This window comes from Caretta caretta, chromosome 12 (genome assembly GCF_965140235.1).
Source record: "Caretta caretta isolate rCarCar2 chromosome 12, rCarCar1.hap1, whole genome shotgun sequence".
NCBI lineage: Eukaryota > Metazoa > Chordata > Testudines > Cheloniidae > Caretta > Caretta caretta.
The window spans coordinates 33,237,198-33,254,522 of NC_134217.1; the positions used below are offsets into that span (position 1 = coordinate 33,237,198).

General features: G+C 40.7%; 1 protein-coding gene across 3 annotated transcripts in view; it reads left to right on the forward strand.

The window, feature by feature from the left end:
- BCO1 (beta-carotene oxygenase 1) overlaps positions 1–16,925 on the forward strand; it is a 145,776-nt gene extending 128,851 nt beyond the window's left edge. For all 3 annotated transcript variants that reach the window (XM_048816584.2, XM_075118438.1, XM_075118439.1), the window contains 9 exons: positions 2,288–2,417; positions 3,347–3,494; positions 4,552–4,699; positions 5,882–6,102; positions 7,052–7,309; positions 9,046–9,151; positions 10,225–10,319; positions 12,459–12,570; positions 15,128–16,925. In XM_048816584.2, coding sequence (XP_048672541.1) covers positions 2,288–2,417; positions 3,347–3,494; positions 4,552–4,699; positions 5,882–6,102; positions 7,052–7,309; positions 9,046–9,151; positions 10,225–10,319; positions 12,459–12,570; positions 15,128–15,300 — 1,391 coding nt within the window. In that variant the 3' untranslated portion in view covers positions 15,301–16,925. The remainder of the gene's footprint in view (positions 1–2,287; positions 2,418–3,346; positions 3,495–4,551; positions 4,700–5,881; positions 6,103–7,051; positions 7,310–9,045; positions 9,152–10,224; positions 10,320–12,458; positions 12,571–15,127) is intronic.
- Positions 16,926–17,325: the final 400 nt, after the last annotated feature.

Here is a 17,325-nt window from a genome sequence, read left to right on the forward strand (position 1 = left end):
GTCTGTTTTTGGAGTTTTTTTGTTGAAGGATAGTCACTTTGAGATCAGAAATCGAGTGACCAGAGTGATTGAAGTGTTCTCCAACTGGTTTATGAACGTTATAATTCTTGACATCTGATTTGTGTCCATTTATTCTTTTACGTAGAGACTGTCCAGTTTGACCAATGTACATGGCAGAGGGGCATTGCTGGCACATGATGGCATATATCACATTGGTGGATGTGCAGGTGAACGAGCCTCTGATAGTGTGGCTGATGTGATTAGGCCCTATGATGGTGTCCCCTGAATAGATATGTGGACACAGTTGGCAACTAACAGACTAACACGGCTGCTACTCTGAAACCTGTCATTAAAGTAAAGGATTAAGAAATGCAGCTCACAATAGGAGTTGTATTTCCATTTACAATTTCCATTCTGCAGCTGTTTGGAAGCACGTAGCAGCTTTTGCCTCCACCACAGCTGAAGGTAACCATGGCGCATCCAGGAGGTATAGAGACTTTGCTACTATGCTTCCTTCCAGAGCCACAGCACCTGCATGATTCCAAACTGAATCAGCTAATAGTACCATCATGTACAGAGGTTTCCTGGACATGGGCAAACAGCCTATTTACATTATGGGTTAAACGCCCTTCTTAGGGTTTGAACCTAGTTAAGACAGCAGCCAAGAGTGAAACTAGGCCACTGTGCCACTTAGCTTGCAAATCAGGTCTCATGTATATTTAATGTGCTTATATAAACAATACTTAAATGAATGTCCAAATCCTACTTACTACCCTCAGGCAAGGTGCTGGAAATGATCAGAAGCAATATTTCCTCTGTCCATATTCTTTTTAATCTGAACCTGACCGTAAAATATGGAAATAGAATATTATTTCATCTGCTTTAGAATATAATGGGGGCTGTTTTTCATTGTGCTTATTTGCTGCACAATATACTAGCTTTGTAGGAGAATTGGGTTCCCTGCCCCCATTTCTTTTTTATTTTCCATTGCTGTGTTGGGATGAGAGATTCCAGAAACACATTTCCTGTCTGCCTGCCCAGTTCAGTGCCTGTTAAGAATGCAGCCATAAACAGAAATGGCCAGACATTGAAACCGCCAGTTTATTGCACCATCTAAAGCAAAGGGAGCTGTGTTTGTTCAGACACACAAGCCCATATGCCTGAAGTGGCTTACTCTATACAGGCATTCCTTCAGGCCTAGAAGAGTGCTGTTTTTTTTACAAATACTGGAGACTGAAATTTGCCAAGAAAATCAATTTCCACCACCCCTCCCCCATTGCCTGGGGATACATACTGTTCTCCTGATGGAGGAACCATGGGCTGGTGATTAAAGCACAGAAATAAGAGTTCTGGGATCTGGGTTCTGTGTGTGACTCTCCCACAGACTTATGTGATGACTGGCAAGTCACTTCACCTCTCTGTGATAGCTCCTAGTGTATAAAATGAGAATAATCCTTCCCTACTTCACAAGGGTCTGTGAGGTGTAATTCATTGTTTACAGGTGTTCAAATATGTTAGTGATGAGTATCATAAACATGCCCATGAACAGCTGCCTGCAAGTATTCCAGCTCTAGAGAGGAGGTTTTTAGGAATGTAACAAAGGGTTATTCTGGACTAGGGGTGGATTAGATGACCTAATAGGACTCTTCCTGCTCTGTAATCATCATCAGAGAAATTACAGATTCTTCTTGGGGACTGTTTTAGTGACAGCATCATTGAGAGTTTAAAGAAACTGCCTTTAAAGCTTAAGTGGTCAAATTTAGTAAAGTGGGATTTTTAAAAAGGAAAAAGCCATGTTGTCTTTCATAAATTTAGAACTCCCTCAATGTTTGTTTTAACAATTCCTTAGGAACTTGAAACTTACAATTTATTCTTCCCGCTCCATCATGTAGATAGTTAATGTAGAGTTGCTTTCGAGTGCTGGCATTTTTAGTTTAAAACCACCTTCTCAACATCCGATACACAAAATATTGCCTAAACATTTTGTGAACCAAGGAAAATGGGTAAGTCAAAATTTGGGCTATCAATGTTGACAGCCCATAAGTATAAACAATGGGAATAAAGTACAGACAGCCCCATTTTCCCCTGAAATTTTTTCAGAGACCCAGAACACCACCTGAAAAATTAGGGGTTGAAAGCAATCCATAGTCTGCTTAACTGGAGGCCAACCAGATGAGGTTCTGCTGTAATTTCTTTATCTGACAGGTGTTCTATATTCATTTTCTAAGGAAAATAAATATCTTCTGAGGATGCATGTAATACAAAGATTTTGTTTGCCCTTTGTCAGGCGAAGTTTACTACAGAAGTAAATACCTCCGCAGTGACGCATACAATTGTAATATAGAAGCAAACAGAATTGTGGTGTCAGAGTTTGGAACTATGGCTTATCCAGATCCATGCAAAAACCTATTTGCCAAGTAAGCAATGTTTTTCTAACGAGGTTCTGCTATCTATTTCTCCAACACAACTGCTTTTCAATTTCCCCTCTGCATATACAAAATAAGCCCCAATGTTTGTATGTAAGTTTAGAATTGACACACCATTGGCAAGGCCAGGGATCTAATTCCCAGTCTTTCTATACATTTTAAAAAAAATTAATACTTGCTTATAGAAATCAAAGGATTTATTGGCACATTGCAAGTAACAACTACAAATTTAAGTCCTGCCTCTGTGTGCTGGAGTTATTACTTGCAGTACTCCAATTATTTCTTTTGATTTCTTTAAGCAAGAATTACAGAAAACAATCAAGCAGTTTATGCCCAAAGTCTTTATTTTAACGCTGTGGTGATACCATAGGGAATATTATTGGGAATAAAAACGTATTGTCAGAGGAAGTATTAATCCACCACTTTCTTACCAAAGCCTATTGAAAAAGTTATCAATATCTATGACCTACTGGGCCAGACTTTCAAAATGTGATCTCTAACTGCATGCAGAAGCATGCACGCACACACACGATAGTGTCTACTCCCATTCAAGGCAATGGTTGTTTTGCCATTGATTCCAATAGGAGCAGGATGGGCCAGATATTAGATGAACTGTTTGTGCATGTAAAAGCAGCAGTTGTGTGTGTCCACACTTCCAGATTGGGTTAAGACTGTTGCTGTAGGACTAGCCAGCAGAGAGAGTACAAATTCAATAATAAACCCACTTCCAATGATTGTGCCGCATAGAGGTCACATCCTGCTCTCCAATAGCAGGCACAACTTCCAGTTCTAGGTGTGGCTCACGGGGGGGATAACACTAAACAAGTAACAAACAGAGCCATGATCACGTCTGTCCCATTTGAGAGCGAAAGCAACTTCTCAAAGATTAATGTATTTATATAACATTTTCATCCCCACAGAGCATTCTGCTACTTGTCCCACACCATTCCTGAGTTCACAGACAACTGCCTGATCAATATTATGAAAACTGGTGAGGATTATTATGCTACAAGCGAGACTAACTTCATTAGGAAAATTAATCCTCACACCCTGGAGACATTAGAGAAGGTAAAGCATCCATGTTGGATACCATGTTTTATCTGCTAATGAATACAGTGTCATGCTGACCTTTACAGCCTGGGGTGTCAGGTTAAAGGCGGCCAAATTTGACATAAGTAAATGTGAAAAGATGTTTTTTTAGCCAGTGCTTCCTGTGTCAGAATAGGCCATTTGGGAGCCATGGAGATTGGGGTGGTTGTTGTTGCCAACTTACAATGTCAGTTATTTTAACTTACAATATTTTATTCTTCATTTCTTTCAAACTACAAAATTCCCGGTGTCTTAGGGTAAGTATTGGCTTTTGCAGTTTTAACTTGTGCATAATCCTACTTGGCTGTAGGCATAATGTCAGGTCTTGTGTTTATGGCATCTGATTATTTTTGGTTGATTAATGATCCTACTAGCTATCCCCCCTATTATGCAACAATTTATATGATGTGTAATTAATTCTCTAGGCCAGTTATATCACAACTTTCTCAGTCATTAGACCATCTGAATTTCCTTATGCAACACATTTCTTTAATTTTCTAAAAAAGTGAGTCTAGATACATTAAGACATGTTTTTAGTTAACCTTTTCTACTATGTATAACCTCCCAGTCCCTATCCCCAGCTATAATACGGTTTATCGACTTTAAATAACTTAGAAATCTTTTTGCTTATGAAAGCTGCTGGTTTAACAGCCTTGCTGTGTGAAGCCCATTCAGTAAGGGATTGGCAATGGCAATTACCTTTGGTTACACAAACCTTCTTCCCATGTGCCTCACCCTGGAGGTGACCTTTAGGATTAAATGCTCAGCATCCATGACCCATTCAAGCCCAGAATAAGGAAATCCTTTTAGCACATGCTTAAGTCCCACTGAGTTCAATGTTTTTAACTTCAAGACTTAAAAATTAAAATTGTTTCCTGAATTGGAAGGCTTTCCTGAAACAGGGCCTGAGTCTTTGGTCTCGTGCTGGGGTTGCCAGTGGAAAGGCCACTAGTGCCAAAGGTAGAGAGAGTTTTTGTGATATAGGTTAAGTAATTTCACGTACTCTTTATACATCCTTATGCTGTCACTTGGTTAGGTTGACTACAATAAATATGTAGCGGTGAACCTGACGACTTCTCATCCCCATTATGACAGCGCTGGAAATGTTCTCAATATGGGCACCTCTATAGTTGACAAGGGGAAGACAAAATATGTTATATTTAAGATTCCTTCCTCAGTGCCAGGTAAGAGATGGCTTCTGCTAGTGTCCGAGTTCCTTGTTAGTTAGTTGTTTTCTTTTGAGGGTGGAGGGCTGTGCCACAAACGGTCTAGAAACCAACTGAATCACTGTTTGTTTTTTAACATCACTTCTTTGTACAAAGACATTTGACATTTGACTGTTAAGGTGACAGGTGGTAATTAACTGCATGTAAATTACACTGAAAAAAGACTGATGGGACTCCTGAACTAGCTGCTCGGCCTAGTTGGGTATTTGGTGTTTGAACAGGTTCATCTTTATCACTGTATCCTGTTCATATTTCAGTACCAAAGAATGTCGTTGTTTCAGAAGGATTGGTCCCTACTCCTAGCTTGCCATTCTCTGCATTGTGAGATATGTTAGCGGATGATGCACAGAAAAAAAAATGTATCCAGTATGTAGTATTTGAATTTGTAAAATGTGTCTCTTTATAAATATACTTTCAGGGAAAAGGACAGTGGGTGAAAATGCCTATAAAAGTGGGGACAGACAGTGTTTGGTTAGAGTGAGGCACAATACATGAAACTGTTTCCTCACCAGCTTTGCCAATGCTAGCCCTCACCAAAGCAAAGGCTGTTCATTGGTTTCTTTGCACTCGTGTCGCAGCTCATATAGTTGCTCCCCTTTTCTTCTTTACGATGATCTACTATCTGTGCATTTCTGTTAAATGTAGCAGTGGAGCAGGGCCTGGCTGCTAATGGCCAACACACCAGGACTGAACTTGAGCCTTCCAGAGTGAAAAGAATGAACGGCTACAATTTAAGAGCCAGGCACTATAGGTAGGGTTGTAATAGACTCCAATAATCTGTGGCACACAGGGTGACCAGAAGCATAAGCTCACCAGGAGGTTACACTAGCATGGGGCATACAGTCACTTCTGTACAGCTATCAGTACGTACAGTACTTATCTTCTGTCCCCCTCCATGCTGGAACTTCAGGGGCAGTGGCCTGTGAGTAACTCCCCAGTGGCTGGGAGTAACTGCAAAGGCTCAGGTCCTCTGCATGGATGGCCCTGGTCTTATCTGTGTGAGTTGTTGGCTAGGGGGCCAATTCCCCTGATAATCCTGGAGAAGGGAAGGAACTCTGCCCCTACGAGGAGAATGCAAAGGAATCTGGGTGGCAAATACTATGTACATAATTATAGTTTATCTTTCTAATTTATGTTCAGAGAAAGAAAAGAAGTTGTCCTGTCTCAAACACCTGGAAGTGTTGTGCTCTATCCCTTCCCAGTCTCTCCTTCACCCAAGCTACTATCACAGCTTTGGAGTTACAGAAAATTATATCATCTTCATGGAGCAGCCATTCAAACTGGACATTCTCAAGTTGGCAACTGCCTACTTCAGAGGTGTCAACTGGGCATCCTGCCTTTCCTTCCATAAGGAAGATAAGGTACCTTTCCTACTACGTGCCAAGCAGTGGGGGAAGCCAGGAAAATAACCACAACCACTCTCACTCTATACTATATCTTCCCTGGCTGTAAAAGTTCAGTAACTTCCCATTAGAGGAATGTGTTTTCCCCTCTCTTCCTACATATATTTTCAGTAGCTAGCAGGCTCTTTCCTTAAGACTCCTAAACCACCCCATCTAAAATTCCAGTAAGTAAATCTCTGGTGTCAAGGTACCTGAGAAAAAGGATAGAAATATCCCACACCAGCAGAGAGATTCTGCTCATCTGGCATGTCAAGTAACCACGTACAATCACCTCTAGTTTAAACAACATATTATATAATAGTATACACATTTAGGTCAATAAGTGTAGAAACTTTAGGTGAGATTCCAATCCCCATTCTGGCTCCTTTATGTGAGGCAAGAGGACCAGATTGGCATAAAGGCACTCTAAAAACCCTGGATTCGGCTGAGGGAGAATTCTCCTAATGCAGAAACAGGAGAAGGCAAATGCAGGCTGTCTTCTGAGGATGCCCCTGGTATGCCAGAGTTGGAATCATGGGTGAGAGGGCATGTTGGGCCTCTGAATGTAGCACTGTGGAGATTCCGGTCAGGTGAGGCAGGTGACTGTAATTTAGACACCTCCCAGGGGTCCTAAATTTTTTTTATGGGGGCCACTTCAGCTCCCAGAGAAGCCCTGAATTGGGAGGGTGTAAAGCTGGATTGAGAGCCGCCGCCTCACCCCACCTCCAGCCTGCATGCTCTGTGCTGTGCCTCTTACCCAGAATCTCGCCTCTTAATGGCACAACCTGAGTACTCCAAATCCATCATTATAAATAAACCAAATGTACCATCATTGAGTTAGAAACACTGGTTTGCAATGAAATAACTTTTTTTTAAAAAATTAAGTATTCGCTGCTTATTAAACATTAGTGTGTTTGCCATCTTTCAGACTTGGATTCACCTCATAGACAAACAGACCAAAAAGGATATATCCACCAAGATTTATACAGATGCCATGGTCCTTTTTCACCATGTGAATGCTTATGAGGAGGATGGCCATGTTGTTATTGATGTCATTTCCTATTCAGACAATAGCCTGTATCAAATGTTCTATTTAAAAAACTTGAATGAAGGCTTTGAGGAAAACACCAAACTCACTTCCATACCAGCCTGCAAGCGATTTGTGGTACCTCTGCGGTTTGGCAAGGTAATGTTCAATCTATTGTATTTGAGCAGTAATTTTGAATAACTCACTAAATGAAAAAGCGTATGAAGCATTGGTTTGCCAGGCCACGTCCAAATTCCTGATTTTTTTTTAAATGATAGCCACAAAATTTGGGGAGGTATGTAATTGTTTGTGTGCACAGGGCAATTTATATTTGCACAAGCAATGGGCAGTTACCTGGTGCCAGCTTCTGATTCCTTTGTTCATGGAGACTAGTCAAGTTGAATAGGACCTGTCTCTTCAAAGACAATGAAACTGTTTGTGGGGCAAGGTGCTACCCCACATGAACAGATGTATCAATATGGCTCTTGATTGGCAGGTGCAAGCATGGGTTTTTACACATACAATCTGATGTACGTTAGTGGAAGCCTATGAAAAATTATTCCCGCCCCCCCCCCACACAAAACCCCCGCAACCTACCCACCAAACTCCTCCCTGAAAAAAAGCTTAGCTGCTTTTCAATAATAATTTTATGAAGATGATGGGATTTTTATTTCAATGAGAGCTTTACTAAAGTGGGGAAAAGGATCAAACCTTTCTGTAGCTTTGAAACAGCTTATCTGTTTAACATCATTGTTTTGTAGGAAAAACTCATATTCTGCTCAGCAACTTGCCAGGCAAGTTTCAGCCTGATTCAGTTTGGAATGGCTGATACTGTCTGCCTTGTTACGCCCTGGAAACTGGGTCTTGTTAATGCCATGAAAACAGTTCTGCAGCAATGCAGGAGGATACATCTGATGCATGGAGAAGAGGTCCATAAATGGCTAATAGCCAAGATGGTCAAGGATAAAACCCTGTGCTTTGGGTGTTCCTAACCTCCCACTGCCAGAAGCTGGGACTGCACAACAAGGGATGGATGACTTGAAATTGCCCTGTTCTGTTAATTTCCTCTGAAGCATGTGGCACCAGCCACTGTCAGAAGACAGGATACTGGGCTAGATGGACTATTGGTCTGACCCAGTATGGCTGTTCTTGCATTCTTATGATGGATCCGCTCAAATTGTCCTGCTTTCCTACCTTGCAATCTAAGAATTCAGCAACATTGTACAGAAAGACACTATACTGAAAAATCTCATTGAACTACTAATATGAACACTCTGTGGCATTTTCATTAAAGTAAATATCAGCGTTAAGCTTTTTAAAAAACACCAAATGGCATCAATGTACATGGTGTCTATTTAACATTGTCTGTTGAGGATAATACATGGGCTAGATATATATACACACACACACACACACACACATGCGCACGCTTAAAATGAGAAGCCATTACAATTATTTTTTTTATACACTGGGATTTTCAAAGGAGTTGAAGGGATATGAGAGCCCAAGCCCTAATGACTTAGGTGCCTCACTCCCTTAAATGCCTGTGAAAATCCCAGCCTTAAGCCCTAATTTCCAAATAACATGATGAATTTACACTGCTGCTGTGATAAAGCAAAAATACCATCTGGGCTGACACCTTTATCAAGATTGACCTATAGCCGATTTATTAGAATCCCCTGCAAATTAAGGGCTTTTAAATGGAAATGCTCATAGTTTAATAATGCAAGATAAATGCCTCTGAGAAGGCAGCCTTTTGAAGTTGGATCGTCTGGCTTATGCCAAATGGAACCTAATAGCAATTTACATACAGTAAAATCAACCTTGATGAAGGTCCTAAATTAGAAATATGTCCTTTGAAATGTCTTGTTGTTTTTAGCATCTCTCTCTTGCAGGATGCAGAAGTAGGTACTAATTTAGTCAAACTTCCATCAACTACTGCAACTGCTCTGAAAGAAAAAGATGGAAACATCTATTGTCAGCCTGAAATGTTATGTGAGGGTGAGATGTGTTCATTAAAAATCTTCCATTGTATTTTCTCAAATGTAGGTGCATTATAATAACAGACTAGTGTGATATCGAGGGTGTTCGAAGTGGGGGTGTTGGAGATGCGGCAGCACCCCATGGCTTGAAGTGGTTTCCATCAAATACAGGGATTACAGTTTGGTTCAATGGCTTTCAGCACCCCACTATAAAAAATTGTCCCAGCACCCTGCTTGTATCTCTTAAATACTTCTATATAATCTAGCCCTGATCTAGCAGTCAGGTCCTGGAGGTGAACAGTGGGGTTCTGCATGGCCACATGGGTTCACCTCAGTGACCTAACTACTAGATCCAGGCTAAATGAAGAATTAATGCAAGTCTAATAGGAATAGCTGTTCAAGGAATAGTAGATTATGAATGCTCAAAATATCATGACATTAAGGTTACAGGTCAGATTTGAGATCATAGGATCTAAATATGCAAGATTATCTATATGCATACATTTATCTATTTTTACTTTGGGGAAGAGATCTCCAATTACACCTCACAGGTAAACACACTATATTACTATGTATTTATGGAAAAATGAAAGGTAACTGAATAGTAAGGCTATAAATACATTGGGGGATTATGAGGCTGAGGCTAAACCATGAGAGTGAAATGTTAGTGGTTTATGAATTTGTATCACCTATATACTTGTTCAGCTTTCAGTTTTTTAAAAATATATCCATATATCTGTACATAAAGTCTAAGCAAAACTTAACTTAGACCGTGCCAAGGCATATAAATTGCAGAGGTTAAGTGAAGATCTTGACGATATTTACTACTTTTTTTTTTAACATGTCTTACAGAGAGGGATAGCTCAGTGGTTTGAGCATTGGCCTGCTAAACCCAGGGTTGTGAATTCAATCCTTGAGGGGGGGCCATTTAGGGATCTGGGGCAAAAATTGGGGTTTGGCCCTGCTTTGAGCAGGGGGCTGGATTAGATGACCTCCTGAGGTCCCTTCCAACCCTGATATTCTATGATTCTGGGTACAGTTGTGCTATTTTTCTTCCTTGTTATCAGTATGTATGTTTCACTTTACCTGTAGGAATAGAGCTGCCTCGCATCAACTATGATTATAACGGCAAAAAATACAGATATTTCTATGCAACAGAAGTTCGGTGGAGTCCAGTTCCCACAAAGGTATAATATAACACTGATTGCATATTGCATGACTGTATTCATATAACCCAAATCAAATTAAACTGTGTTCAAATACTGAAGGCAGTTTATTTCACTAGCTAACCTACATGGTCCAAATTATGCCCTGACCTACATCCATACAACCATAGTGAAGCTGCCTGGTTGTGAGGTCAGAACTGGAACACTACTAACCTGTGGTTCTGCTCTGTACTGTGAATGTTCCAAACATAAAAAATCCACATTTCTTAAACAAGTAAGTTGCAACAATATGTTTACGTATCAAATTTACAAACTCCGGCACTTAAAAGCAAAAGGATGAAAAGTTAAGGACATAAGTCCTACATTGCCCACATGACAAAAATAAAACCAATTGGGCCAGATTCTCAGCTGCTGTAAATCCGCATAGCTTCATTATGGAGCTATGTCCACTTAACACCAGCTGAGAATACGGATGGTTGTTATTACCACAAACAGAGATGCCTATTTCATCACCACGCACCCTTCACTCTGACCCTCTGATGTTTTCAGGAAGCTTTAACTTATGTTGCAGCACCAGCCCTAGACTGGAAGAGCCCCAGCCCCACACTCCTCCATGATACCAATTTTTAAAGAGAGACTTCTTAGGACACAAGTACACTGTAAGCTAGAAAATCCTGTTAACTGAGGGTAGGAGAAAGTTCTGTAGACAAGCTGGCTCTTGATGCTTGTTGCTCATTCAGCACAATCTATCCTAAAACCTACACTGAGAATATAAGGCCAAGCAGATAGAGCTCACTATTTGTTCCTGTTTTTAATTATCCCAGCTGATTACAAAATAAAGTTGGATATGTAATATTATATAGTCGATGATGCAATAAAATGTTTGTCAGCATATCTGGTACTAACTCAAACAAATCAGCAATTTTGTGATTTCTAACAAAGATAATCATCCTTTACAGATTACTTAAATACAACCATAGTTGTTGAGTTAGAATTTGTTTTGGTGGGTTTTTTTTTTTACATTGCCTAATCCTTTGGGCATCTGTGATATGCAGTAGATGCAATGGAGACATCTGATATCGTTTTGTATATTTTCTCTTATAATTTATTTAAATACCTTTTAAGTTCTAAGTCAGGGATCTCTTCAGGGATCTCTTCAGATTTGCGGTTCAGAAGGGGAACAGTGATTTACCTTTAGCAATGCAGATGCAAACAGAAGATAACGGAGCTGAATGTGAAATAGTAACTCTGTCATACTGGGCGTTGGGTGAGATGTGGAGATATTTACAGTACATGGGTGAAATCCTGGCCCCATTGGTTTACTAGCTACTTAACCATCACAATGAACTGACTTTGTTTTTTGCAGTGTGGTTGTAGTTGTGTTGATTACACAACATTAGAGAGGCAAGGTGAGTGAGGTAATATCTTTCATTGGACCAACCTCTGGTGGTGAAAGAGACAAGCTTTCAAGCTGACAATGCGTTCTTCTGCTTTATGTAAGCACAAAAGCTTGTCTTTCACCAACAGACACTGGTCCAATAAAAGATATTACCTCACTCACCTTGTCTCTTTGATATTGTTTTAATATTTGTTCTGTTTAACTACTTAAGGTTTTTTACCTCGGTGAAGACTGAGGTCACACCAAAAAGAAAAATGATTGAACCACAGGACTAAGGATCAGGAGGTTCTGAATTCTGTTCCTTGCTTTGCTATAAACTTCCTGTGCGACCTTGCACAGGTCACTTAAACTTTGTGTCTCTGGCTCATGTTCTGTAAAATGGGGATAATTGACTCACCTGACACAGAGATGTCATCTGGCTTAAATAACTAACTAATATTTGTGAAATGCTTTGAGATCCTTGGTTGACAGGTATAGTTGTAATGTAGTAAAACAGTATCAATTTCTGCTCTAAAGTGAAATTGTCTCCTATTAAATACAAAGATTCTGTGACTATACAGCACTAAACCTGACTGAGGAGCCTAAAGTTTTCCAAATATTTCATCCGTGGCATGCTGGAGAAATTATATCTCATTGCTTCCTGACTTGCAGTACTGATCCCATCTTTTTACCCAGCCACCCTGTTGTACGGTACACAGAACGATTGTGAAATTAAGAGCTAGAATGGAGATTGAAGAATTATTTTTGTCTTAATAATTTAGATAACAAAATGTGATGTTCTGACAAAGAAAAAGCTCAGCTGGGAGGAGGAGCACTGCTGGCCAGCCGAGCCTGTCTTTGTTCCCAGTCCTGATTTAAAAGAAGAAGATGATGGTAAGAAGACTGCTCTTCTGATAAATTGGGGATAAACATATATATAAGTATGTAGAGCCCTTCGCTGTCAAGATGACTTGCAATGAAGAATCAGAAATTTTAACTGTTTTATTGTCAATGACCTTTAATATGAAATCTCTTACCCTGTGGCACCGTTGCTCAGTGAAAGTAAAATTAGCCCCAGTCATTGTGCTCCTGCAAACAAAGATGTCTGCTACTTCTTCTCCCTCGCTCTGTAGCCCATGGAGATGGAGGTCCTTAACTTCTTTCACCATCTGCCCTAACCTCTTTCTCTCAATGGCATATTTTCCCCATTAATGGTAATTTTTTCTGTTAATGGTAATTCACGTTAGGCGCTCTTAGATTTTTCTCAGTATTATTCTTCCATCTTCTCCTTGGTGAGCCATGAGGTCAAAGACCGTAAGGTTATCCTTCCAAGATATGCTTCGCTCAGAACCTTCCTCACCTAGTGTCCCATTACCAGCCATTGGCGATATTTGCTGCTAGCAGTTGCAGATCGGCATTATGCCATTGTGGGCAGTCCTGTCATACCAGCCTCTCCATAAACTCGTCAAGGTCAGTCTTGAAGCCAGTTAGGTTTTTTGCCCACCACTGCTCCCCAGGGAGGCTGCTCCAGGACTTCACTCCTCTGGTTAGAAATCTTCACCTAATTTCAAGCCTAAACTTGTTGATGGCCAGTTACGTCCATTTGTTGTAGGATCCACATTGGTGCTTAACTTAAATAACTCCTCTCTCTTCCTGGTATTTATCCCTCTGATGTATTTATAGAGAGCAGTCCTATCTCCCCTCAACCTTATTTTGGTTAGGCTAAACAAGCCCAGCTCCTTGAGGCTCCTCTCATAAGGTGGGTTTTCCATTCTGAGGATCATGCTAGTACCAGCTGTACCATCCTAATAATTTTGTCAGGGATTTTTTCCTTGAGGCCCAGAGGCCATCTTGTGATTATACAATCATGTGCTTTCCTATAAGGTCTATAAAAACTATGTATGTATTGTGATAAACTCAGGACAAATTACTGCAAAGGGGGGGTGGTGGTAGAAAGCAGTCCCAGAAGATTAAAAGGTCCTCCTCCCTATCAACTGGGGAGGAGTGACTACAGGTCAATCAGGTTCAGCTGAAAAGGGGTTACCAGAGAATAATTAGGATCAGCTGAGAGGGAGTTACCTGAGGTCAGTTAGGATCAGCTGATTCCAACTAAGGGCTGTGTGAAACCTTTTTAAACCCTCCCCTTTGGGGGGAGAGAGAAAAAAGCTACCAGTAGGGGAGGAGGAGCAATCCTCTCCAGGAAGAGAGGCTGCATTCCCTCCCATAAGGGAGAAAAACAAGCACAAAACACTGGCTGAGAGAAGGATGGACTGCCCCTGTGCAGTCAAGAGGGAATGTTTTACCCCAACCAAGAAGGTGCCTTGCCACAATATTTTGATCATATTCCCATTTTTTCCTCGAGTAGTGTATGAATTGAAAATATTTGATCCACAATGAACCTGTTTTTCCAGAATCCACACTGATCATCTCCTACTATTTCCTCTCTTGAAGCAATAAGTCTATGTAAGAGTATCCAAAATAAGATTTTTATAGGCTGTAATGAGGAAGAAGATGACATGCTAGTTCTTACATTTCATTGTGTCACCCTTCCTCAAAGTTGGGCATATGACTGCTTCCTTCCACTCCTGCAAAGGAACAATGGCCCAAAATCAGCTCATGTGTATGCTCCCAAGCTAGACTTTAAAAACAACTGGATTTTTCATGTAGCCCAGTGGAGCCATCTTTTATCAGGTTGGCATCAAAGAATTCTTCAAAACTGCTAGACTGAATGGTCTGAAGCTTGAAGCTGTCTAACTACAGACCAGGTCCAACAGATGCAGTAGTATTGCAAGCTCCCACATCATCTCCTGCCAGTGCTATTCTGGAGGAACCACAGGGGTGGGTGGGGAGTACAGTCGGACCCATTCAAGTCCCTAGCCTCACAGCTGAGATGCTCAACAATGTTACCAGTTGTGATGTGTAATTGAGACTATTGCTTCAGTGTCTTTTCTTTGTGGCATACACCAGGCAGACCAGCAACAAGATGGAGGCATTCATTAGTTGTTTTGTTTTAGCATTCTTAGGGCTTGTCTACATTACCCACTGGATCAACAGGCAGCAATCGATCCAGCGGGGGTCAATTTATTGTGTCTAGTCTAGACATGATATATCGACTGCCGAGTGCTCTCCTGTCTACTCCGGTACTCCCCCAGGGTGAGAGGCATAGGCAGAGTTGACAGGAGAGCGTCAGCTGTTGACTTACTGCAGTGAAGACACTGCAGTAAGTAGATCTAAGTACGTTGACTTCAGCTACATTATTCATGGCAATAATAGATCGATTTCCCCGCCCAGCGTAGACCAGGCCTCAGAGTTTTTGATCCACAAAGCAGTTTTCATTGCTGTCCTTTGTTATCCAGACTTATCAGTTGATGATGTTGCCTTTTCTATTTGGGAAAGCAAGTCTGTCTGTCTGTCTCTTTTTAAATACATTCCTTATTTATACTTTTTTTAGGTCTTATTTTATCCTCCATTGTGACATCAGATCCCAGGAAAGCACCCTTCCTGCTCGTCTTGGATGCTAAAACATTCACAGAGATGGCTCGGGCCACAGTTAATGTAAACTTGCATCTGGACCTGCATGGACTCTTCATACCAGAGAAGGATTTGAACACAGAGTATGAATAGAAGACTCATCTTACTACATGAACATTAAAATGCAACAACCCACCTCCTGACCCTAGGCAAATACCCCTTTTGTCATTTGCAAACCACCTTATGTCATGGCAAAGAATAACCAAATACTACATCTATACAGTTACTTTTCATTACAAATAATAGTGATTTGCACAACAGGCAAGTAACTGTTGCAAAAAAGCAATATTTAACAGAATACAAAACAAGGCTGAACGCTGACCACTCCTCTCTCTTACATCACACCTTACAGGTTGTATACACTATGTGCAGTGAGCTGTGTTTTATTCTATACATCACTGACTATACTGAGCAAGGGGAGGTACTGTATTTACAATATGGCATACAGCAGGAGTCAGGCTTGCCCAGTTTGTATAACTTCCATGGATTGTTTCAAGACAGCATATGATCAAAGTTCTCTCTCTCTCTCTCTCTCTCCTGTCAGAAATCCTGATATTTTTAAGGTTTCAGAGTAACAGCCGTGTTAGTCTGTATTCGCAAAAAGGAGTACTTGTGGCACCTTAGAGACGAACCAATTTATTTGAGCATAAGCTTTCGTGAGCTCCAGCTCACTTCATCGGATGCATACTGTGGAAAGTGTAGAAGATCTTTTTATACACACAAAGCATGAAAAAATACCTCCTCCCACCCCACTCTCTGCTGGTAATAGCTTATCTAAAGTGACCACTTTCCTTACAATGTGTATGATAATCAAGGTGGGCCATTTCCAGCACAAATCCAGGGTTTAACAAGAACGTCTGGGAGGGGGGGGTAGGAAAAAACAAGGAGAAATAGGTTACCTTGCATAATGACTTAGCCACTCCCAGTCTCTATTCAAGCCTAAGTTAATTGTATCCAATTTGCAAATGAATTCCAAATCAACAGTTTCTCGCTGGAGTCTGGATTTGAAGTTTTTTTGTTGTAATATAGCAACTTTCATGTCTAATCGCGTGACCAGAGAGATTGAAGTGTTCTCCGACTGGTTTATGAATGTTATAATTCTTGACATCTGATTTGTGTCCATTTATTCTTTTACGTAGAGACTGTCCAGTTTGACCAATGTACATGGCAGAGAGGCATTGCTGGCACATGATGGCATATATCACATTGGTGGATGTGCAGGTGAACGAGCCTCTGATAGTGTGGCTGATGTTATTAGGCCCTGTGATGGTGTCCCCTGAATAGATATGTGGGCACAGTTGGCAATGGGCTTTGTTGCAAGGATAGGTTCCTGGGATATTTTTAAGTATGAGCTACGGCAGTAATGATTCATAGAAATCTGTTGCTTTGGTGCTTGACTTCTAAAGCTCCAGTAAGACCAAAGCGAAATGTCTAAAGTGTTGCAGCTTTTTGATCAGGAGCCTAGAAAACTTTTGCAGTATTAATCATTTTGTGGCATTAAAAAAAGGGAGCGGGTGGTGAGCTTTGTGAAAGAAACTGAAGCTTAAGTAACTTAATTTCAAATGGAACGTATGCTTTTATTAACACTTAATTATATTTTAATGGTATTTAAATTAATCTTTACCTTGCACTGTAATTATGTTTGTTTTTCCCTTAGGAATATCTGATATGGCATTTAACTGTATTGTCTCAAAGATAAATGATGATTTGTCTCTTTACTTGTAATGTTGTTATATGCATATCAAGGGACCGTCCTCTTGGAAATGAGGCACCTATCCCAGGTTCTCAGAACCAGCACTGACCCCCAAGCTATCCCAGTTACTTAAACACACCCCGCTCCTAGAACACCACCCAAAAGGGGTGAAGTTTCAGGTGACAGTTTAACTCTCTCAGGGGCCTGCAGCAATTATGATCACACACCATGCACAGTCTAACACCTTTATGCTTTTCTTTACTTAATCATACAAAGCACAGAAAAGTACCGATCATACAAAACAAATGCATGTCCCTGCTTCAGTTTCCTCACTACCCTAGGCCAATGGTCTCCGACCTTTCTGTGGGACTAGCATATTCCTATTTCCAGAAGACTGTGGTGGGCACCAGACACCATGCCACCAA